The sequence below is a fragment of the Rattus norvegicus genome, chromosome 1 (genome assembly GCF_036323735.1).
Source record: "Rattus norvegicus strain BN/NHsdMcwi chromosome 1, GRCr8, whole genome shotgun sequence".
Taxonomy (NCBI): Eukaryota; Metazoa; Chordata; class Mammalia; order Rodentia; family Muridae; genus Rattus; species Rattus norvegicus.
Window position 1 is genome coordinate 127325222 of NC_086019.1, and position 24098 is coordinate 127349319.

The window sequence follows — 24098 nt, forward strand, 5'->3', positions numbered from 1 at the left end:
TTTATTCAGAAAACACAGGGAAGGATACTTCATAGTCATCAAAGGAAAAATGCTCCAGGAAGGCACTGAAATCCTTAACATTTATGCACCAAACTCAAGGACACCCAAATTCATAAATTCAATACCTGACTCTTACCAGTAGACAGTTATCCAGAAAAACTAAAAAGAGAAAAAAAAAAAACTAAACAGAGAAATGCTGGAACTAGCTGACACTATAAAGCAAATGGACCTAACATTTTCAGAGCAATTCCACCTAAAACACAAGAATATACCTTCCTGGCACTCATGGAACTTTCTCCAAAATTGGCCACATACTCGGACTCAAATCTCACCAAAGAGAAGAAAATTGAACTAACACCCTCCATCCTGTCTGACCACCATAGATTAAAGCTAGATACAACCAACCACAGAAAGCTTACAACTCACGGAAACTGAACTCATTACTGACTGAAAAGGGGGTCAAGACAGAAATTAAGAGAGGCTTTCCAGGGTGGAATGAAAATGAATACACATATCCAATTATGGAACACAGTGAAGTCAGTCAGTGCTAAGAGGCAAGTACGCAGTGCTAAGTGCCCATATGAAAAACCGGAGACATCATCCTAGCAACGCAACAGGACACCTGAACATAGGAAGCAATCACAGCCAAGAGGAGTCGATGCAAGAAATAGTCAAACTCGGGCTGAAATGGAAACAGAACAAGTCAGAGAATCAGTGAAACAAAGAGCTGGTTCTTTGAGAAAAACCACAGGGCAGACAAACCCTTACCCAAACTAACTCAAAGGTCAAGAGCGAATATCCAAATGAACAAAATCAGAAATAGAAAGGAGACATGACATCAGACACCGGGGAAATCCAGAGAATCATAGGACAAACTTTAAAAGACTGCCCTCCAACAACTGCAAAATCTAAAAGAAATGAATAATTTTCTCCATAGGTAACACTTACCAAAGTTAAATAAAACTGTTAAGCAATTTAAATAGACCTATAGCCCCTAATGAAATAGAAGCAGTCATTAAAAGTCTCCCAACCCCCACCATAAAAATTAATACCAATATTTCTCAATTTATTCCCCATAATAGAAACAGAAAGAACAATGGATAATTTTTCTTCAATTAGGTTCAGCATATCTGCCTTTTTTTTTATTAAAGATTTTACTTATTATATATGAGTACACTGTAGTTGTCCCCCATTACAGATGATTGTGAGCCACAATGTAGTTGCTGGGATCTGAACTCATGACCTTTGAAAGAGTAGTTGGTGCTCTTAACCACTGAGCCATCTTTCCAGCCCCAGCATATCTACCTTTATGTTGAGGTCTTTTAACCACTTGGAATTGAGTTTTCTTTCCCAGTACGTTGTGGTTTGCCCTGGAGTTATCTGTATTTTGATGCTAATTCCACTGCCCCAAGGACAGCTGCCTGGTCAAGGACTCAGAACTCAGGTCACTTCACCAGAACCACCTCCCCATTGAATTTGTAAAGTACATGTGAGGGGCAGGTACAGGATAGAAGGAGGCCTGTCATTGGAGGAGAAGGAAGGATGGCGGGAGAGAAGTTTGAAGGAAGAGGAGGAGACTAGAGGAAGGAGAGGAGACAGGAGGGGAGAGTGGGGAGAAGCCATGGCAGGTGATGTTAAAATTCTGCTCTGTGTATTTACAGGTTGTTGTCAATGTTCCTAAGGAATGGATGGTACGGGCTTTGTATGTTTAAGTGGGCAATTATGTCTGACCAATTGGGTCAAAGGTTATTGTGTTGTGTGTTCTTTTATGTGAGGGTTTGAGTGCAGGAAAGTGTGCGGCTGGGATGTGTTTCCGCCAAGATATCCAGCAGATATCTTGGGGCACCGCGGTGCGGACGCAGCGAGGAAAAAGACAACTTTACTTTATTTTTTATTTTTACAACTCCGGCGCCAAGTATGGACCTATTTGTGTTCTTCTACATAGAGTCTGGAAAAAGTTGGGAACAGCCTTGAACTCCTTTGCAAAGGCTTTCTGTTGATACAGAACACTGTTAACACAGTCACTAAGTTCAAAAATTAATAAACAGGAACTCATATATTTCATTTCTTATATATATCATTTAACATAATGTCCTTCAGGCTTATCCATGTTATTCTGATAATACTGCATTATTTTTAAATCATAGTAATAATATCCCATTATGTTAAATAAAATGTTAAGAGACATTTTAGAAACATAACGGAGATAACCTCAAAAACATACTAAAAAGAATACTAAAGATTTCACCGTAAGTGCATTTAACATCGGTGCATGATAAGCCAGAGAAAATATTGAATGTATCATCGTAAGATGAATAGACGGGTGCCTTAATAATAATAATAACTTGTGTTGAGCTCGGCTCTCTGAATAGGCAAAGTGGCTGGGTGAGTCACCATTCATCGCTAGACCTTCAATGAAGGAAGCTGATGAGAGACAGATGGGTGAGCAGTATGGAGTGTGGTGTAGCAGTATATGAGAATCAAATCATTTCTGGGGGCCTTAGGAGGTTCAGGGGACTCAGGAAATGGACAGAATGCCACACGACTGGGAAAGTGCTCACAAGCTTCTCAAAATCCTGTCTGCAGTACTTTAAGATGGGGTAAACGGCTGCTGGCAGAGAGGAGACTCTGTACAGAGCCGCCTGACCCCAGGCTGTGCAGAGTCGGGTTCCAGCTCCCAGGAGTGTCGCCTGGGTGGGAGGTGGGCTTTCAGGGGGTACGGCTGCTTTTGTGAGTCATCTTTGTTCTATCACCCACACTTCTGTTAGTAACCCCAATAAAAATTCATCGGTTTACCAAGATAAGCAAGCAAACAATAAATATAACAAATGGGACCTCATGAAACTGAGAAGCTTCCGCACGGCAAAGGACACTGCCGTCCAAAGCGGCAGCCTAGAGAGAGGGAAAAGGAGCCTTACCAACTTCACATCCAGTAGCGGACTAAGAACCAAAATATAGGAAGAACTCAAAAACAAGGGTTCATGAAAACATGACACGATTAAAAACTGAGACACAGATCTGCACACTGGACGACTGACGAGGAAACTCAAATGGTGGAGAGTGCGTGATAAGCTAGCCAGGTGTGTGGCAGAATCCTGAGACCCAGCACTTGGTAGTGAAGGTAGAGGAGTTCGAGGCCAGCATGGGTGACCTAAAGCCCTACTCCAAATCTGCCCCTGTCAATCAAGCAAAAGCCAGCTGCCAGCAGGCAGGGACAGACAGCTGGTTTTGTCATGCTGCCTGAACCCTCCTAAAGTTCTTTCTGCAGACACTGGATCCAGGTGGCTTCCGACTCTTCCTCATCTGCCTGTGAGGGCCTCCTTCTTAGGACCTTTCTGCACAGAGGGGAGATGAAAATCTGAGACAGCTGCATTTTATTTTTTAATGTAAGCGATCAGAAAAACCGGTATCACTTAAAAAAAGTGTGTGTGTGTGTAATATATATATACATACATACAAACATTTGCTGTTGAAAACTATTTCTGACACTTCAACTGAAATACTCCAGATCCTTCCTCACTTGAAATAATTTGTTTCACCCCCACTGCCGCCGAGATCAGTTTTGGGAGTCAGAGTGGCTATTTCTTTCATACCTGCCAATAGAATTATTGCAATGCCCACCTCCAAACATCACACAAATTTAAACAAAGCCCACTGAGTGTTGTTAATGTCTTAAACACGTTTTTATTTATTGTGTGTAGATGAGTATGTGTATACTGTGGCACACAAGGTGAAGTTCAGAGGTCAATTTCGGAGTCTGTTCCCTCCTGTGTGGGTCTTAGGCTTCACTAGGCCTGGGAACCAGTGCCTGTGCCTCCCCAACACATCAACCCGTGTGTTTATCATCTGCTTGTTCCACAGTGCAGAGTGGCCAGAGCACTCATAATGAGCTTCTTTTCCTTTTTTTGAGACAGTCTCACTTTGTAGCCTGGTCTGACCTTAAACTCAAGGTAATCCTCCTGCCTCAGCCTCTCAAATGCTGGGATTACAGGTGTGAGCCCCCACTCCCAGCTACATAATGTGCTTTGACTAGCAGAAACATTTTCACTCTCTAAATGAAGGCCTCCCCCTTCTCCATCCTCTAGTAACTGTACTGTAGTTTCTACATTCCTGTCCTCCCCCACAGCTTCCTAGTGACCATGGGAGCCACGGTCACATATTACCTCCCTGGCTTTTAAACTTCTAGACCTGGCACTCGGGAGCCAGTCGCCTCATGAAGTAACCTGATAGGCAGCTCCTTGGCACATGCGCGGCAGAGCACAGGTCTCGCTGTGAGCGCTGGGACTGGGCTCAGCGAGGTGAGCAGTAGGAAGCGCGGTCAGTACAGAGCGGACTTCACTTTCAAGAATGGGATATTTCACTTTTTTTTTTTTTTTATGAGGTAAACCATCTCACAGTCAGCTGAGAGCAGAGTGAGGCTCCAGACCAACCTTTGACCAAGTCAGAATACCTCAGGAGGGCATTTTTGACCAAGTCAGAGTACCTCAGGAGGGCATTTTTGACCAAGTCAGAGTACCTCAGGAGGGCATTTTTTCCCCTAACATCTTGGCACAGGTTTTTAATCACACATAATCCAAAAGCTCGAAGCTGGATACGGATTGTGATATCTCACCTGAAGTACTCTGGATCCTTCCTCCCTTTAAATAAGGAATTTGGTTTTGGTTGTTCTTACTTTTCCCCCTAAGGAAATTAAACTTCCTATGGGCTCTGCCCTTCTTGGATAACCATGAGAGAACCCCAGTTCAAGGGTTGCACTGCCAGTACATTTAGTAGAGAAGCTCAAGTGTCAACTAAAGTCCACCATGTTCATTTTCCCTCTGGCTTTTTTTTTAAAAGCTTAACAACATGGAGGCAGTCAGCTCCTACAGCTCCCATGCAGACTTCTACATTTTCAACAGTCCACCCGCCCATCTCAGGTGTCGGGCAAGCCAAAGTGGACACAGTGCAAATAGCTTTATCCTCTTGACAGTCTTGTCCCAGTGGATGGCCAGATGTCCCCTGTGTGACATTTTTATCCGACTGAAGGTCTTATCCCAGTGGATGGCCAGATGTCCTCAGTGTGACATTTTTATCCACTTGAAGATCTTGTCCCAGTAGATGGCCAGATGTCCCCAGTGTGACATCTTTCAGCCAAGACCTTTGCTCTTAGCACCAACTGCAACCACATGGCATACTTCTACGTCTGCCCCCAGCTTTTGTAGTTCATCCAGCCAGATCATCTGCTTACATGACAGGCGATCACTGGGGCCTTTAACTTCCACCAGCTGCAAGAGAAGTTTCCAGACTCATCAACATCTTACTGTTACAGAAAGGGACCCAATGAGCTATAGTCACTTAAACTGTTGCCTATAGAGATGGGTCAGTCTACAGCACTGTGCACATTTACAACAAATAGATATGGAACTAAGACATTCCCGGGCAAATTATTCTGTGGTAACCAGACAGTTCTTGAGGAAACCGAGTACTAGCAACTGAAGCAGTTTTAAGGTGCACACTGGGTTGCTGCTCCCTACTTTAACCTCCCAATTTGTTATGTTTGCATCTGAACATAAACTTCGTATTGCAATGCAAAGAAGGACCTGGTCCCTGCCAGACTGTCCCAAGGCTTCATTCCCTCCAGTCTTATTCCCACCCATGACCACATATGCATTTGCTGAAGACCCGTCTCTCTGTCTCTCACATGCATTGTTTCTTATGACTCAGGGTTCCGCTAATCTCATTCAGAGGTGCACTTTCTCATTTACTGTACAGCCAAACTGTTTCTTTTCTGGATGTTTTAAAAAGACTGCAGGTGGGGAGTTACCAGAGGACAACTTGCAGTCTGGCAATTTAACTCAGGTTGTTAGGCTTGGTGGCAACCATGTACCCACTGAGCAGGAACCCAAGGCAGGATCTGGAGACAGAAACTGATGCAGAGGCCATGGAGGGGTGCTGCTTACTAGACTGCTCTCATGGCTTGCTCAGCCTGCTTTCTTACAGAACTCGGGACCAGAGGGGTGGCAGTCATCCTGTGATGCTAACATGCTGGAGGTCACGATGGGGTTCCCAGAGCAGGCTGGCTACCTAGACAAGCATACCTAAATCGGTGTGCTCTTGGTTCAGTGAAGAGACATATGCTGGAAAGGCATTGAGGAAGAAACCCAGTGTCAACCTCAAGCCTCCATGCACACTCATCTGAGCACATATATACCCACAGTCATACATGTGAGCACCCCTCCCCCGCAACACACATATACACACACACATGAGACTCAATTATAGGCTGCTTGGCTAGGGAAATACTTTAGTCAGTAAAGTGTCTGCCATGCAAGCCTAACAACTTGATTTTGATCCCCAGAGCCCATGAAGAAAGCGAGGCATCGTGGTGCACACTTGGTATCCCAGTGCTTGGAGTCGGGTGGATATGGATCTCCAGGCTGTGTGAGGGGTAGTGCGACTGAAGGGCAGCAAGCGCTCCAAGAAGATTCAGGATGTAGAATAGCCCATCTTATTCTGGGTACCACAGGGAGCTGCTGAGTGCAAGCCCTCGCCTCTGACCTAGAAGCTTACATAAACGAGAGGAAGTGGCCCTAGGCAAGGAGGTCATTCTTTCAAGGTCATGGAGTCAGATTCTGTCTGACACCAGAAACAAAGCCAGTTCGGGCAACTTGGCATTCATGGGGATTGTATGCCCGAGTGTGTAAGGCTGGCAGAGTGGAATGGGCAAACATTTCAGCTCTAAAGGAGCCAGGAAGTTAAGCAACTTTTGTAGCTAAACACTAAGGGAGAAACAGAGGCCCAGGCCGAAGAATATAAAAATTCAGCTCTTCACTCCATAACCCTGGAGTTCTATGAGAAACAAAAATATTCTCAGCAGAGACGGCACTAATGGAAGTGAGCAGTCAGCTACTCCCCAGCAAAGTTATTTTAACCCACACCCCAGAGCAGATAGAAAAGACAGACAGATCACAAAATAAACACAAAACGTAAACGTAGAACTTTTGGAACTAAACACAAGAGAACCTCTTTCTGGTTTCAGTTCAGATATCTCACACCAAAGGTATGATCCACTAAAGACCACTGAATTTAATCAAACTTTAAAATGTCGGGTCATCAAAAGATCCTATGAGAAGAGAAAGATTTGTCAGACTAGGATGAAATCCGAGTCAGAAAGCAGGGGAGAGTGGGGAGGAAGAGAGGGAGGGGTGCTGTACAGGAGAGACTGAGACAGTAAGGGCGCATATGCAGTGTGTGATAAAGTGATAAAACCACCGGTGAAGGCCACGGGCACAAGGGTATGTGGTTCCTATAGACTCCTGAGGTCCTGGGCTCACATACTGTGCAGAGCCCTGCTTCAGTGTGCCTTGCAGATGGTGACTTGTTCTACAACAAAATGGTGTACTGGCATGAGACTGCCTGTGTTGCTTACATCCCAGCTCCTCAGAGAAGCTTCTGAGAACCCCAGCCCTCAGTCTAGTGGTTACCAAGGGAGGGATTCAATCCTTTCAAAAGCCAGGAAGAAAATGCCCAGCATGTGAACTGTGACATAGTTGCTGATGAAATTACAAATGGTGTTTTCTACTGACCTTGCAATGGTGGCTCTGAGAATTCCACACCACCAAATCAGGGAGGCCTCCTCGGCAGTGCCGAAAGTCAGCAGCCAGGCGCCTGCACACACCGCTGAGGACAGGACCCCCGAGGCAGGAGACAAGGTCCTAAACACAATACAAAAGGAGTTATCCACCTTGAGGACAGAGACCCCAAGATGGGCTTGCATGACCATCAGAGAACACCAGCACAATTCAACAATGGCTCCAGGATCACCAGAAGGAGCTCTGCTGCTGGACCGTGCTCCAGAGTGGCTGGCAGAACCCCGTAGGCAAAATCTAGGAAAGAGCTGGTCATGGTCGGTTACAAACCTCTGCCTGATGTGGGCATCCTCTGACACATCTGAAGAAGAGGGAGCATGAGTCAGGACTGAGGAGTGAGGAAGCCTTAGTCAGCAGCTGCAGGGCACAGAAGTTACCCTCCCCGCTGCAGCCACAAGGCAGGCAAAAGGAAGGGAAACTGTGGGAAGGCATCAAGCTGGGGCTTTCTGAGTGTCTTCACGTGTCTATCACTAACACACAGACACACACAGACACACATAGATACACACACACAAACACACATGCGCACGTGCAAACGCACACCCAGACAGACTCACTCTCTCTCTCTCTCTCTCTCTCTCTCTCTCTCTCTCTCTCTCTCTCTCTCTCTCTCACACACACACACACACACACACACACACACACACACACACACACACAGCCAGAACACAGGCAGCACTGTGAAGGGATGACTGACCAGATGGCGGGAAAGCATTACCTGAGCTTGCTGAAGGGAAGTGAAGCGATCCCAGCTGACCAGAGAAGCCGCCCTGCCTTGCTGGGCCTGCCATGCTTCAGTCACCCAGGCCCGCAGGCTCTCAGCAGGGGCGCTGTGGATCAGCTGCAGCCTGGCTTCCAGGGCCTGCTCCCTGCTTGAGAAGAAGCTGTCTGTGAGCAAATCCAGGGGGGAGGCCTGTGTGGAAGAGAAAGGAAACTTTCCTAACACCTAACGCCTGGGGAGGGCACTTAAACAAGGGATGCTGGAGTCCTATGAGACCTGCGAGCCAGCCAATTGCTGGACACATTTTTTTTTCCCTCAGGAGAGGTGAGTTAATATTATCAGATTCAAGCAATCTTATTCTGGGTTTTTAGTGATCGTTTGCTCGGAGTGGGATTGCTTGAGCTGTAGCTGGTGCTAGGAGGACTGTGTGAGAGCCCTTGAGCTGAGGGTGCTCGGTACTAAAGTCAAAGAGTGATGCTGAAGGGAAACTAGACTTGGGGTTAAAATCTGCCAGTTCCCATTTAAAAGTAAAAGGTCCTTTTCCTATGCAGTTAGCACTACTGACGGTAGAGCCCAAAGATCACCAAGACCCAGGCTGCTGCTGGCTTGAGACCCTGGTGCAGAGGAAGGCATGAAGCACAGGCATGCACAGGAGAGGCCTTGGTGTGGTGGCGTGAGCGGGTTACCTGGTAGGCATTTCTGAAGACATCTGGTATTCCATCCATGAAGATGATATCCCACAGCAGGAGGCCACACAGGGTGCTGAAGGTGGACCCTTCTCCGTGAATCCCTAGAGCAATGTCACATGAAGAGAAAGAGACTCGTTTTATCTGGTTGTTAAGAATATCGTGAGGACCTAATGTACATTTTTCTTTTTTAGGGAAGGAACCGAGGGTACAGTTGATTTTAAGAGTCATGCCATTTTCATGCTATTTCCAGCCCTCTCGCCACATGATATTCTTTGCGCAAGAAGCTTCATTTAAGGGGCAAACTTCAAATGGGCATTGGAAAGTCACAAAGCAGTGGTTCTCAATGGTGGTGGACAGCCTAGGGGACAGTTTGCCTTAGCAAAGCAGACTTCATACATGGCCTCTGGAGGTTCTAATTGAGTGGGCAAACAAGGCTGTGTGCAAAATTCATAAGCAGGCTCTGGCCCAGGCCATGGTGCAGGCCCCCGGCAATGTATAAGAAATGATTCCCCTATAGGGAATCACAACAGGCCAGACATTCAGGGCAGCCCCGTAACCTCAGATTTACCAACGCTCCTTCCATCACTGGGCTCACCCACTCATTAGGCCGATTTGGCCTGATGAGGTTATTTCAGTGTTCCCGATACGCAAGGCTTCTACAGAAACCATCATCTGTAAAGACCACCCTGTTCTAGCACCCCCCTCATGCTGAAGACACGATCACTGGGAGACATCCTCACTGAACAGTTGAGTCCTAGGGCCACTACCAGTCAGCAGCAGGCTCTGGAGAGATGAAGGTCTTGGCATAGACTTCAGACCTGTGTCCCCCAGGAACTGATTTACCAAGTTCCTCTCTCTAAGCTGAGTGTCTCTGCACAGCCGCCAACACCCCAGCAAAGGAAGACACTATGTGGTCATCCCTCTCCCTTCCTATCCTGCTCACACTGGCAATAAAGCTCCCAGGGGGCACAGAGGAGAAAGCAATGTGGGTCAAGTGCTCAGGCTTCTAGCACGCAGTCTTCCTGTTCACCGGGAGATGGTGGCTGTAGCCTGTGCTGTGTTTTTCTATCCTGACCTCCAGAGCCGTGCAGGGCTTTGTTTGTTCCCTCCCAGTTCTGGCTCCTGTCCCCCTGGCCTATTTCCATGGTACAAAAGGACAGAGTGAACAGGGCTCGCTCAGCCTGGCTGAAACAAGCCTTCCAGCTACCAGGAGCATTCACGTCAGGAATCCAGGCTCTGGCTTGCTGGGAAGAAAGGACCTGACTTCCGGGTTTCTGTGCCTGTGTGAATGTCACTCCATCACCGACATGGAGGTCAGACTCATTCCTGGCCGCCGCTGTGCTCTGAATTCTGACTGCAGTCATTTTTGGAGTAATCCTCCTGCCTCATTCAGACATGGCTTCCCCTGGAGGGTTTGAAATTTCCTCTACATAAATCCCTCTACAATAAAACCTAGCAGCAAGTCACATCAATTTTCCGATATATTAGAATGTAATATAAATTTAAAACATCTTATGTGGAAATATTTTATGTTCTGGAAAAAGAATTTCCTGCTGACTTTCAGGCTCCTGGATAAACTGGAAACGTTGTTCTGTGTGCATTCCTTTAGCCAGGACACGGGGCAGTTGACATGTCTCCTGCGACATCATCTAGGGACTGGGATTTCCACTCTGCTCTGTGATCTCTAAGCTTTTCAGTCTCACTGCATCTCACAGTTTTCAGCCGTGTCGGTGGTTCTCCCCTAGAGCAACAACTTCCCTACGAGCAGGAAAGCCAGCCGTGAGCAAATTTATTTTAACACTCAGTGGGAAGAAACCTGATTCCGCAAAATTCTATCTTCACAGCCCAACTAACCAAGACCCCCACAAAATGCCACCATCTGATGACACTGGGGTAGCTTCACACCAATAACCCTGGAGCATAGGCATAGGGCGAGGTCTGCCTGAGCACAAGGACAGGACTTGGCTGTCCCCAGGGCAGACCCATTAGAGCTGCTTAGCAAGTAACCACGAGTGGACACCACGGACTGGCTAATTAGACCCAGGGCGAGAGGCAGGAGGGAGGAGAAAGATGAAAGAAGGGGAGGGGGTCTGTGGCCAGCAAATTCTCCTCCACCTTCTCACAACACTAGCAGTCCTAAAAAGAAAAAGCAAGCCAGGCATGGTGGCATGTGCCTTTAATCCCATCACTCAGGAGACAGAGGCAGGTGGATCTCTGTGTGTCTGAGGTCAGCCTGACAGACACAGTGAGTTCTAGGCCAGCCAGGGATACACAGGGAGACCATGCAAGACAACCGGCCCACCCTGTTCCTTGTCTCTGGTACCTGACAGGGAGCTTCTGCTCTATTTCCTCCAGGGTTGACTTATATCCTCCTTACTCCATTCACAAAGGTGCCTGGGATGGGGCACGGGGGGACTTGTGATTTCCCAGTTATAAGGCGTGTGCTCAAGCCTCCACTTTTCTCTGGGCTGTAGCTAGAGAATTACTTATAGTATACTCCCTTCACAAACTGTGAAGAAAGCCCAAATGGGGAGAAAACAGGTATCGGGAAATGCACAAACTCAAGGAATTGGCAACTGACTTAAGAAATTCACTATTTAAAGCAAAAGCCTCTTCATCCCTGCAATGCAGCAGGGCCCCCACTCTGACGGGGGAAGCCGCAGCAGCTGTCATGGTGGGCGACTGCATGGACATTCAGCTCTGTGCCCTGCAGGCCCAACCTCGACACTCGTAGGCTCACTAGCCCCCAAGTCCTGAGAGGCATCATGGCGGCCGTGGGCCCTGCGAGAGCCTCCTATACATAGGCCATGAGATTCTAAGCGGAGAGCTAACTCCTTAACCAGCTGACAGCCTGGCCCAGAAGGCCTAGGGACAACCAAGTCAGGAATGTGGAGGAGTGCTCAGGGGCAGACCTACCCTCTGGGGCTGCATGCGTATCACAAACTGAAGCACCCTAAGGGCAGCATAGCAGACAATGTGAACAAGAGACTGTGAGGGGCACTGTGGCCAAAGGACTCAAGGTCCAAGCCCTGTGGTGGCCGTGCAGCTGCTGTCATAGCCAGTCACTTAGGGACTCTCTCAATTCTGCACCGGTCAGCACGCTCCAGCACTTTCTCACTGGACGCTCCCACCGATGGGCATCTCACTGGACACTCCCACTGATGGGCATCTCACTGGACACTCCCACTGATGGGCATCTCACTGGACGCTCCCACTGATGGGCATCTCACTGGACACTCCCACTGATGAGCATCTCACTGGACACTCCCACTGATGAGCATCTCACTGGACACTCCCACTGATGGGCATCTCACTGGACACTCCCACCGATGGGCATCTCACTGGACGCTCCCACTGATGGGCATCTCACTGGACACTCCCACTGATGGGCATCTCACTGGACACGCCCACTGATAGGCATCTCACTGGACACTCCCACTGATGAGCATCTCACTGGACGCTCCCACCAATGAGCATCTCGCTGGACACTCCCACTGATGGGCATCTCGCTGGACACTCCCACTGATGGGCATCTCCCACTGATGGGCATCTCACTGGACGCTCCCACTGATGGGCATCTCACTGGACACTCCCACTGATGGGCATCTCACTGGACGCTCCCACTGATGGGCATCTCACTGGACACTCCCACTGATGGGCATCTCACTGGACAGTCCCACTGATGAGCATCTCACTGGACGCTCGCACCGATGAGCATCTCACTGGACACTCCCACTGATGAGCATCTCACTGGACACTCCCACTGATGAGCATCTCACTGGACGCTCCCACTGATGGGCATCTCACTGGACGCTCCCACTGATGGGCATCTCACTGGACGCTCCCACCGATGAGCATCTCACTGGACGCTCCCACCGATGGGCATCTCACTGGACGCTCCCACCGATGGGCATCTCACTGAACGCTCCCACCGATGGGCATCTCACTGGACGCTCCCACTGATGGGCATCTCACTGGACGCTCCCACTGATGGGCATCTCACTGGACGCTCCCACTGATGGGCATCTCACTGGACGCTCCCACTGATGAGCATCTCACTGGACGCTCCCACTGATGAGCATCTCACTGGACACTCCCACTGATGGGCCTCTCACTCGACGCTCCCACTGATGAGCATCTCACTGGACACTCCCACTGATGAGCATCTCACTGGACACTCCCACTGATGGGCATCTCACTGGACACTCCCACTGATGGGCATCTCACTGGACACTCCCACTGATGGGCATCTCACTCGACGCTCCCACTGATGGGCATCTCACTGGACGCTCCCACTGATGGGCATCTCACTGGACGCTCCCACTGATGGGCATCTCACTGGACACTCCCACCGATGGGCATCTCACTGGACGCTCCCACTGATGGGCATCTCACTGGACACTCCCACCGATGGGCATCTCGCTGGACACTCCCACTGATGGGCATCTCCCACTGATGGGCATCTCACTGGACGCTCCCACTGATGGGCATCTCACTGGACACTCCCACTGATGGGCATCTCACTGGACGCTCCCACTGATGGGCATCTCACTGGACACTCCCACTGATGGGCATCTCACTGGACGCTCCCACTGATGGGCATCTCACTGGACGCTCCCACTGATGGGCATCTCACTGGACACTCCCACTGATGGGCATCTCACTGGACACTCCCACTGATGGGCATCTCACTGGACACTCCCACCGATGGGCATCTCACTGGACGCTCCCACTGATGGGCATCTCACTGGACACTCCCACCAATGAGCATCTCACTGGACGCTCGCACTGATGAGCATCTCACTGGACGCTCCCACTGATGGGCATCTCACTGGACGCTCCCACTGATGGGCATCTCACTGGACACTCCCACTGATGGGCATCTCACTGGACGCTCCCACTGATGGGCATCTCACTGGACACTCCCACTGATGGGCATCTCACTGGACAGTCCCACTGATGGGCATCTCGCTGGACACTCCCACTGATGGGCATCTCACTGGACGCTCCCACTGATGGGCATCTCACTGGACACTCCCACTGATGAGCATCTCACTGGACACTCCCACTGATGAGCATCTCACTGGACACTCCCACTGATGAGCATCTCACTGGACGCTCCCACTGATGGGCATCTCACTGGACGCTCCCACTGATGGGCATCTCACTGGACACTCCCACTGATGAGCAAGCCAGCCGGCCCTCCAGCATCACTCCTCTACCCTGCGGCAGCTGCCAAGACCACGAGGCTCTGACACTTGTGTTCTCAGAAGCTACAGAATTCCTCCCAAGCTCCTCACACCTACGACCTTACTGTATGCCTACTAAGATGTTTGTACTCCTCAGATGGCTTGGGCCTGGCCCTCAAGGACAGCTTCATTGCCAGGCAGCCTCTTACAGCACAAACCTGTCCTCTCTCCCCAGCTCTCCCACCACAAGCCTCTGGTAGCAAAGGCTACTTCCCGCAATCATCCTGCCACAGAGAGCCATCGCACAGCCAGCAGGTAGCAGGACTGGCTAAACAACAAGGAGCCCCTAACGAACAACCCGGTTCTTTTCCGCACACCCCTGGCCAGCTGTGGCTGCTACTGAGGTCAGGGAGGATGAGCCACCCTGCAACACGCTTCCCCCACATGCTGATTGGCTGGGATGCAGGAAACTGCTCAGCTTACCTTGGTCAAAGCCACTCCGCCTGTAATAGTCCAGTGCCAGTTCCTCCACAGAACACAGGATTGTGGTGGGGTTGGTGGGGTCTCCACCCTCAATGACAAACACAGACTTGCCCATCCCATGCTGTGGGCACAGCCTGCCTGTGATGGTCACCTAGAATGGTAGCAAAAAGCATCAAAGTCGGGCATGGTGGCGCACACCTTCAGTCCTAGCACTCAGGAGGCAGAGGCAGGTGGATTTCTCTGAGTTTGAGGTTAGCCTGTCTATATAGTAAGTTCCAGGCCAGCTAAGGCTACATAGTGAGACTTTCTCTCAAAAACAGAAATAAAACAAACCCATTCTATTAGCCCCTGGAAACGTGCGTGCAGCAGCCTGGCAATAGACCTGCCTACTCTTGCAGAGCAGAAGTGAATGGTTTGTGACCCACACTGGCACACTCTGAAGGGTGTGACTGTCCCAGCCTTTGTAGCGCATCTATGACCCCAGCCCCAAGAGAAGCAGGCAAAAGCAGTGGATGTTCACATTCTCACCCAGACGCTCTGTCACCCAGCCCTGGTGTGGCCATATGGGTTAGCCCAGATATAGCAGAGAAGAGGGCATAAAGATGAAATGGACACAATGGTGACACCACTGTCCCGAATGAGAATTAGACCATTCTGAGGCCAAGAGGAAGCTCCATATTGAAACGATTCGGGGTTGGGGAGGCACACAGAAGAATCTGGGGTTTAAATTGAAAGCGCAGCAGAGAACTGGATGCCTGGGTCTAACCTACAACAAACACCAAAGCACCCAAAGGACACCTACATGCTTAACGTCTCCCACAGTGACTTCTGGCAGCTGGCTGAATAGGTGCCTGTACTTTTTACAGCTCGGAGACTCTCGAAGGCGCACAGCTCGCTGATAAAGAGAAAGTCGGTGTCCTGTCCTCACTTGTGGATCTGCCAGGCCTTCCTTGATGCACCAAATTGCCTGGCAATTAACAGATCACATGTCAGGATCCCCAAAGTCCTGAAGGCAGCAGCTGTCGATTCTAATTATTCTATTTTCTCTACTGGGTAAACAGTGCCTGGAGAAACCCAGGCTATTTCCTTAGGCTACCTCCTTAGGTCTCTTTGTGATGGCCTAACAATGACCAGCCATTATTCATGTGGCCAGAGGAGTGGCCAGAAGAGAACCACCCGGCAGGAGTGAAGACATTCTTGTTTGATTTTGGTTTGTTTAGTTTTGAGACGGGTTTCTCTGTGCAGTCCCAGTTGTCCTGGAACTTGATCTGTAGATCAGGCTGGCCTTGAACTCATAGAGAACCGCCTGCCTCTGCCTCCCTAGGGCTGGGACCAAAGGTGTGCGACACCATGGCCAGCTACAGGAAGACACTGTGTGAGACACTTGTGCCCTTCCCTTCCTCTATCAGAATACTGAGACAGTGAGCCCCAAGAAACTAACATTCCCCCATGTGTCTCACGCTGAAAGAAAAGGCTGAGGCCCTGGGGCTGGCCAGAAAAGAGACAAGATTGCACATGGTCCTGACAACTTGTCAGACCACCCTGCAGGAGAGGCTGGAGCTAAGACAAGGCTAGTCCACCATGGGCAGGGCCACACTGTGCCCAGAACTGTGTGGTTCTGGGGCCTCTTGGTCTCTGTTTCCCTCTGTGTACACATTGAGTTTCACAAAGCAATGTGTTCATTTTTAACTTAGAAAATTGAGCATTGTCTTTGTCCCCAAAGTGGGAAAAAATTTAAAATAAACAAAATGACAGTGAGCTGGAGAGGCGGCTGAAGAAGGGCACCGGCTGCATTTCCAGGTCTCAGTTTCAACTGCCAGCAACTACATAGTGACACACAACTGTCTGTAACTCTAGTTCCAGGAAATCTGATGCCCTCTTCTGGCCTTCTTAGGCCTTGCATGCATGTAATCCACAGACACAAATGCAAAGCACCCATAAACTTTTAAGAATCACAACAAGGAAAGTTGACTTCAAATACAACTACACAGGTTCTGCTGATGTCTTGCATTGAGTGGCAGGGCTCCAGCCTTCATTAGGAGAGAATTTTACTTTAAAGATGTCACCTCAACCCCAGCTCCGAAAAAAAGAACCAAAAAAAAAAAAAAAAAAAAAAAAAAAAAAAAAAAAAAAAAGATGTCACCTCAGAGGGTTGGAGAGTAGTTAAGAGCACTTAAGTGTTCTTGTAGAGGACCCAGCAAGACTGAGTTCCCAGCACCCACATGATGGTTTGCAGCCACCCTTAACTCCAGTTCCAGGAGATCCAATGCCCTCTTCAGACCTCCATGGGTACCCGGCACTCACATGGTGCATGCACACATTCAGGCAAAGCACTCACACATATGAAATAAATCTACAAGAGGAGTTTGAGTGTCGTCTTGAAGTGCACTGTCTATTAAACACCACAGTTATACAAGCTGAAGAGAAACTGTCGTCAAAACACTCCTAACACAGCCGACACCCCAAACCCCCCGTTGCTGACCTTCAGACACTTAACTTTTCCCTTCTTATGAAGTGTGAGGAAATAGATGTATGTTGGTAAGCACTGTTCACATTCACACAGACACGGTGTAGTCTCTGAGCACAGAAGGCGGGAAAGCTGACACTTCTATGTCGCGCTGCCAAGGGGCCAAGCACCGCTAGCCTCTGGTCAGGCAAGGGAGCAGGTTTTCCCAGAGGCACAGCAATGCTGTGGGCCCCACATAGTTTGTGATGAGGCAAGAAAGGACACAGATGAATTCAGATTAGACAAGTGGGGATTCTGTTCCCATGGTATTTTGCTTAAGTTGTGTTTCCCTGTGTAGGTGGAGAGCCATGGTATTGAGAGACCTTAAAACAAGGCAACTGAGCAGAATAGGGGAGAACTTTTACTCCTCCTGACTGGAGAAAATTAACAAGAAAAACATTAAGGCTTAGACTCCATCAGTGTTCGGCATTTCCTTGCTCCTCCTCTCTCCCCCCTTCACCATCATCCTTATCCCCTTCAGCATGATCATCCCCACACTCTCCTACATCATCATCATCTCCATCTCCAAATCAGGGGCCAATGGTACTGCAAGAGATTTGGCCAAATTCATACACAGACACACACAGAGATACACACAGATTTTCACATACATATGCACAGATATACATACACAGATACACACATACAAATAAATACACAGAGATACGACTACACACATAACAACACAGATAATGCATACACACAGATATAACACACACACACACACACACACACACACACACACACACACACACACACAGAGTAAAAGAGACAGAGAGACTAAGTACAACTCTACTCCAGAAACAGTGAGGCAAGCGGGAAGCCTGTGGCTCCCAAAAGAGAAGGGTACGAATGGGCAATGACCACAGACTTCTCGTTGCACAAATAATTAAATGGGGTACAACAATGTACATAATGCATACCACAGAATTGTATCTAAAGTGGCTGAAAGGGCAAACTTTGCACATCTTCTATCCTAACAGAAAAGTAAAAACTAAAACAAACATGAAAAACTGGCAGGATGGCTCAGTAGGTAAGTCCGCTGCAGCCAACCCTGAAAACTTGAAGTTAATCCCAGGATCTAAAAGATGGGAGGAGAGAAATGACTCCCCACAAGTTCATCTCTCACCCATATATGTGCACATGCATATGCAAGCATATACTAAATATAATTTAAAAATTTAAAGAAAAATTTAAAAACGAACCAAAACCAAAACCCAAGGAATGAATGGAAGCTCAAGCCTTGAGGAACTGAGGAGTCTAAAGGAGTCAAGAAGGGGGAGCAGGACCTTGCAGAGCCCACTGTCCCTGGAGAAGGGTGGCCATGTGGCCCCAGGTCCCAGGGGTGTATCTCTCCCTGCAGCATGTGTCCTGTAAACAGACGTAAGTCACAGAAGATGGAGGATGCGGGGACAGGACAAGGACTGTGTGAATGGCACTGAGTATTGGGAAAAGGCTAAAGGAACTAGAACTTTCTTAGCATCGCTGAAAAGTGAGCTCACCGGCCTGCCTGGCCCCGTGACAACAGCAGTGTCCGCAGAACTTGAACAAAGGGGACTGAGTAACGTCTTTGGCCAGTGAAAGACAAGAGGTCGCACAGACACATGTGCTCTCCTTGCCAGGTTGGGTCTGGGCCAGCAAGCACCCCATCTTGCTATTTAAGCCTCAGCATGCAGCAGGAGGAAGAGGCACCATGCCCACCTCCGGGACAGAAAACAGCTTCCGCTGGCTTTTTGTGGGCACTTGAGGTAACAAGGCACCATTTTAGTAGAAAGCAGTAAAAAAATAATACTACATCATACTTCCACATGCCATGGGTGATTTTTTCCAGCCCTTAATCCCCCTGATTCACTAAATGTACCACTGGGAAAAAAAAACTCTCTGTGAGACACAGTCCCTTCCATTCAGTTCAAACACAGGCTGGAGTGGAGACAGGTGGGGAGGGAACCCACACAAAGAGACACTGTTCACCAGCCTGGCTCAGAGGCAGCGGCCTCAAAGGCCCCACCCTGCCCAGCCACAGAAGTGACAAAATCTATTTCAAGTCCCCAAGGTCCCTGGGGCCTGCCAGAGAAGGTGGCCTGTTCAGAGGTGGGGAAATGCCCTGCAGAAGCAGAGAGATACTCTTCAGGCACCTGCACTAAGATAAGAGAGACGATTCCTGTCAGCCTTTCTAACTAGAAGCTCTAAGCAACAAGTACGTAAAGCCAGTCTCCAGGACAGAGCGTCTACAGGACAGAGCGTCTACAGGACAGAGCGTAGGGGCAGAGATGGGGAGGGGCAGACAGGGAGAGACAGAGACCGAGAGACAGAGACAGAAGGAGTATGTGAATATGAACCTGCAGACAGCTGACAGACACCGGACCCTCTCTCTCCTTGATTCCACTTCCTGGAGCCCACTATCAACCCCTTTCTCTTCCAGGCAGAGCAGAGATTATTTAATGCCGGTTAGAACCAGCCCTGCTATCTTGGTGTGGGGGATGGGGCTGGAAGAAATCAAAGAATGTTAACCAAAGGAAAACTATCTTCTAATTATATTTAGAAGAAGTTTCTTTTCATTTACTAAGTTTTTTATTTGACTATCACATTTGTTGTTTTTTTTTTTTTTTTTTTTTTTTTGGTTCTTTTTTCGGAGCTGGGGACCGAACCCAGGGCCTTGCACTTCCTAGGTAAGCGCTCTACCACTGAGCTAAATCCCCAGCTCCCACATTTGTTATATTAGTGGTTTCTAACGTTTTATAAAAACTAAATATTTAAAGGCTTTTGTTTTATCTGGAGTAACTTTTCCATGTATTATACAGAAAACATCACTATTAATAAAAGTCATACTTTTTACTATTTTCTCAGAGCCATAAATTACTTCTTTGATGATAGCATTAACACAGAAATTAACAGGAAAGGAGAAGGAAAGGGGAAGTGGTGCAATTACATACTAATTAAAGAAAAAGAGATGGCAGACATGGTGCAGGCCATAACATCAGCAACGGGGAAGCAGAGGCAGAGGCAGGTAGACCTCTGAGCCCTTGGAGACAGCCTAGTATACATAGTGAGTTCCAGGACAGCCAGAACTGTCCCCACCGACAGACAGACAGACTGACAGACAGACTGACAGACAGACAGAGCTACACAGTGAACCTGTGCCCCATCAACAAACAAACAAGTGAATTGAAGACAGGCTCTTTCCTAGGCTACGGTGGCTCGGTGGCAGAATGTGTGTTTGGATATGCCTTCAGCACCGTCCCCGTGCTGAAGTACTTGGAGGTCGCTATTAAAACCAAATTAAATCAGCCTGGGCCTGCTGCTGAGTACCTCTTCCAGACGCTTCAGGTGCTGGTGCAGGTTAAGAGCCAGGCGGTCCCACCAGCGGCCTCTGCTGTCAGGACAATAGACTTTCTGAGCGAGGAGGTTTTCAAGTTCCTTGACAGCTTCCTACAAGCAAAGATGAAAAGAAAGGTTGTTAGATGCTGGAACACAGGTTCTAATTATAGTCAGACGGCCACAGGGTTGCCAAGGTCCACCTGCAATGAAGGCCACGGACCAGGCCCGACCGGCGGCAGTCTGAGGTCTTCTCCTGCATGACCACAGCTGCCTGAGCATCTGTACTTGACTCCAGGTCCCTGCGTAGTGATGCTAAGCCCTCAGGGTCTGTGAGCCTGTGCTGGTCTTCTCCAGGTCACCTCTGGCAGCCAGGGCCACCCAGGGCCCTCGCTGAGCACAGGCACCTAAACACTGGCTGGTGCTGTCACACCCTGACACGCTGGGAAGTCAGCAGGCCCTAGCCCCTCTGAGATTCTCAAATTTCAGCATGCTGTCAGGACGGACAGATGGAAAGGGACACAGGAAGGGAGAGAAGTCCTTCAGTCTGGGATCTGGCTGTGAGTCAGAAACATCGACACAACTAATAAAGCAAACACTGCCCAGGGACTGCTCCTGTCTTCCAGAGTTTATAAAAACAACGAAACCATGGTCATGGAGCCCTCCGTCACCCTGTCCCAGCAGTGTGCCCAACAAAGCCACCTGACAATTTCAAAGGGAATCTTTTTTAAGGTAAGTGAACCATGTTGAATTAACTTACTTAGTTTTCAACTTTGCTTTACCTTTAAATCTTGTCAACTATAACACATCCTTTGTGAAATGGAGCTTTAAAAGCTTCAGAATGACAGATGTGACATCTTGTCCATGGATCCTCCTGGGATTCAAGAGGGCCAAGTCTAAGGCCCAGTCTTAACCAATGTCTTAAATCTAAGGATGTCACCAAATAAACTTAGTATTATCTATATTGTCATGTACTGTCTATGAATTATCTCAGCAATGCACAGATGACAAGGGCGTGCGAGAGTTTTACCCACAAGATGTAGGGTAACTGCCGGGTCTTACACCAAGCTCCAAGACGCAGGTAACCTGAACGGGCTCCTCCCAGGCTCTGTTCGTGACCCACAGCCTTCCCAGTATGCAGACTCATCAAGTTACAAGTGAACAAAACAAGGGCTGCTTTCATCAGATCATGTGTGATGATGCAAGAGTGAGAAGACCGAGAGCCCGAGAGGTTTCCACTCCCGTGTGTACCGCAGTCCTCTCCGTGAAGGGTGGAGGAGGGTGCTCTGACCTCGTACATGTGAAGTCTCTCTAGTACTTCAACAGCCCGAGAGGAAATCCTTGTGTAGATCCACCCAACAGTAAAACAGCGCAGAAAGAGTGGCAAGGCCTCGTGGTATCTGAAAGGAAAACAAACACCAGTGGTTTAATAACTGGGCACATACGAATTGTGAGACATGACAAAATGTGGAATTTCTAACTTTAAAGTGATACATTTCAATACTCTGGGCTGTGTGTTCCATTTTCTGCACAATGAAATTAGACCGTCACAACCCAGACCCTGCCCCAGGATGCTCGGGGGGGTGGGAAGAGTATATATACCTAATAAGATTTAACACAGAGGTCAGCATTTAAACCTCAGCCACAAACCCGGACAAGTCTTCAAATTTCCTAAGACCTGCAGCAAATGGTGAGTTTTACCTTCTTTAAACATTATTCTTAAAATACATTCTACTGCTGACCTTTCTGTATATGCTGCCCTGAATACTTAAAATTAAGCTCGTTTTGTAACTGACATATAAACACACAGAAAGTGCATGATATTCTAATACATGCCAGCACTGTAACCAAGGTGAACATTAGGCGTATTCACTTCTGGTTTGGGGCAGTGTCTCAGTGTTACAAGGAGGAAAGAAAAGCAACTTGGGGAGAAAAGCTTTTGTTTGGCTTACATTTCCACATCACTGTTCTTCACTAAAAGAAGTCAGGACAGGAACTCAAGCAGGGCAGGGACCTGGAGGCAGGAGCTGATGCAGGGGCCATGGAGGGGTGCTGCTTACTGGCTTGCTCAGCTGCTTTCTTAAAGATCCCAGAACCACCAGTCCAGAGATGGCCCCACGCACAATGTGCTGGGCCCTCCCCATCATCACTAACCAAGAAAATGTCCTACAGGCTTGCCAAGAGCCTGGTCTCGTGGAGGCGTTTTCTTAATTCAAATGCCCTCTTCTCAGATGACCACAGCTTGTGTCAGGTTGACATAAAACTAGCCAGTGGAGGGAGGCTGTGTGATGTTTGTGTTCAAGTGTGTGCAGACGCACATGTACAAGGAGGCCAGAAGCTGACACTGTCTGCCTTCCTCAGCCCTTCTTGTTGGTTTTTGGTTTTGCTTTTAATATTTTTAATTTATTGACTATTTTACACACACACACACACACACACACACACACACACACACACACACACACACACAGAGCTTAACTTCCTCCCTCATAGTCTCCCCCCATTACCTTCTTCTGTCCTCCAACTTCCTCTAAGCTCTTCTGAGCTCTAGCTATGGATCCCACCACCATCAAAGGAAAGCAAAACAACAACAACAACAAACACACGAACACCCACCTCAGGGAAGGGTGGCTTTTCAGTTGGTCCCAGTCTCTCTTTGCAATCTGAGAAAGCTCCTTAGCTTCTTCCCAGTTCCCACTGGCCATGGCAGCTGAGATGTCACTCAGCATGTGCGCGGCGGCTGCGTATCTAAAGAGAATGCCACCCAGATCCTTAGTGGAGGAGTACTTCCGTAACAGTCCCCACATCCTGGCCACTGGGCTTATCTAAGAAGGATAAAAGCATGTGAGGGACATGCAGGGCACGGTGGGGCTCATCTCCCAGGCCAGCACTGAGAGGCAGAAGCAGAAGCAAGTGGATCTCTGGGTTCTACTTCTACAGTGATTTCCAGGCTAGCTAAGGCCAGCCAGATCCTGTCTCAGAAGTTAAACAATGCAAAACACAAAGTGTAAGGTATATTTAGGTTGCATCCTAGCAATAAGCTAATAGAGTTCTCCCCTCCGCTCAATGGCTGTGAACTGATTCAGTCTGTCCTACTTGGAAGACAGAAGCATTTACACTGTAGGATTACAAAGCTGGCCCCATTATATAAACTCCATAGTGATCGAATCAGTACTCCTGGGTCCTTACATTCACCCACTCATCAAGGTGAAAGCCACCGAGCAAATGCCTAACTGAATTCGGAATAGCAAGATGGCAGTTTGCACAGTAAGCAATGTAGTCAGAGGTGCCATAGCGATACTCCCCAGGCCCACAGAATGGCAGTGAACTTCCAAATTGAGAACGCTTCGGGGGGAAAGCAATGCTGAAATTTTATTAACTACTTAGTGGAAGAAATGTGGTGTTTCATTACTTCCTTATATGTGGAAATCAAAGACGTGACTGACAGACTCTGAAACACTGAGAGCCTGTCCACTGTACTTTGGAGAACAGCATGCAATACCAGTAAACACAAACACGCATATTAACAAGAAAACGCCTTGCATCCAGACATCAAGCTTGCTCACC

At 48.5% G+C, this 24098-nt stretch overlaps 1 protein-coding gene across 4 annotated transcripts in view; it reads right to left on the bottom strand.

Moving 5' to 3' along the window:
• Positions 1–1876: 1876 nt before the first annotated feature.
• Fan1 (FANCD2 and FANCI associated nuclease 1) overlaps positions 1877–24098 on the bottom strand; it is a 29710-nt gene continuing 7488 nt past the window's right edge. The window contains exons 6-14 of one of the 4 annotated variants that reach the window (XM_006229339.5): positions 23148–23279; positions 21823–21931; positions 20526–20645; positions 15513–15677; positions 14711–14861; positions 9036–9139; positions 8347–8541; positions 7566–7694; positions 1877–5264 (exon numbers count right to left, since the gene is read on the bottom strand). In XM_006229339.5, the coding sequence (XP_006229401.1) occupies positions 5127–5264; positions 7566–7694; positions 8347–8541; positions 9036–9139; positions 14711–14861; positions 15513–15677; positions 20526–20645; positions 21823–21931; positions 23148–23279 (1243 nt within the window). In that variant the 3' untranslated portion in view covers positions 1877–5126. Of the gene's footprint in view, positions 5265–7565; positions 7695–8346; positions 8542–9035; positions 9140–14710; positions 14862–15512; positions 15678–15703; positions 17400–20525; positions 20646–21822; positions 21932–23147; positions 23280–24098 lie in introns of those variants that run through there. The other 3 variants (NM_001191633.1, XM_039079939.2, XM_039079943.2) reach the window with 3 other exon arrangements.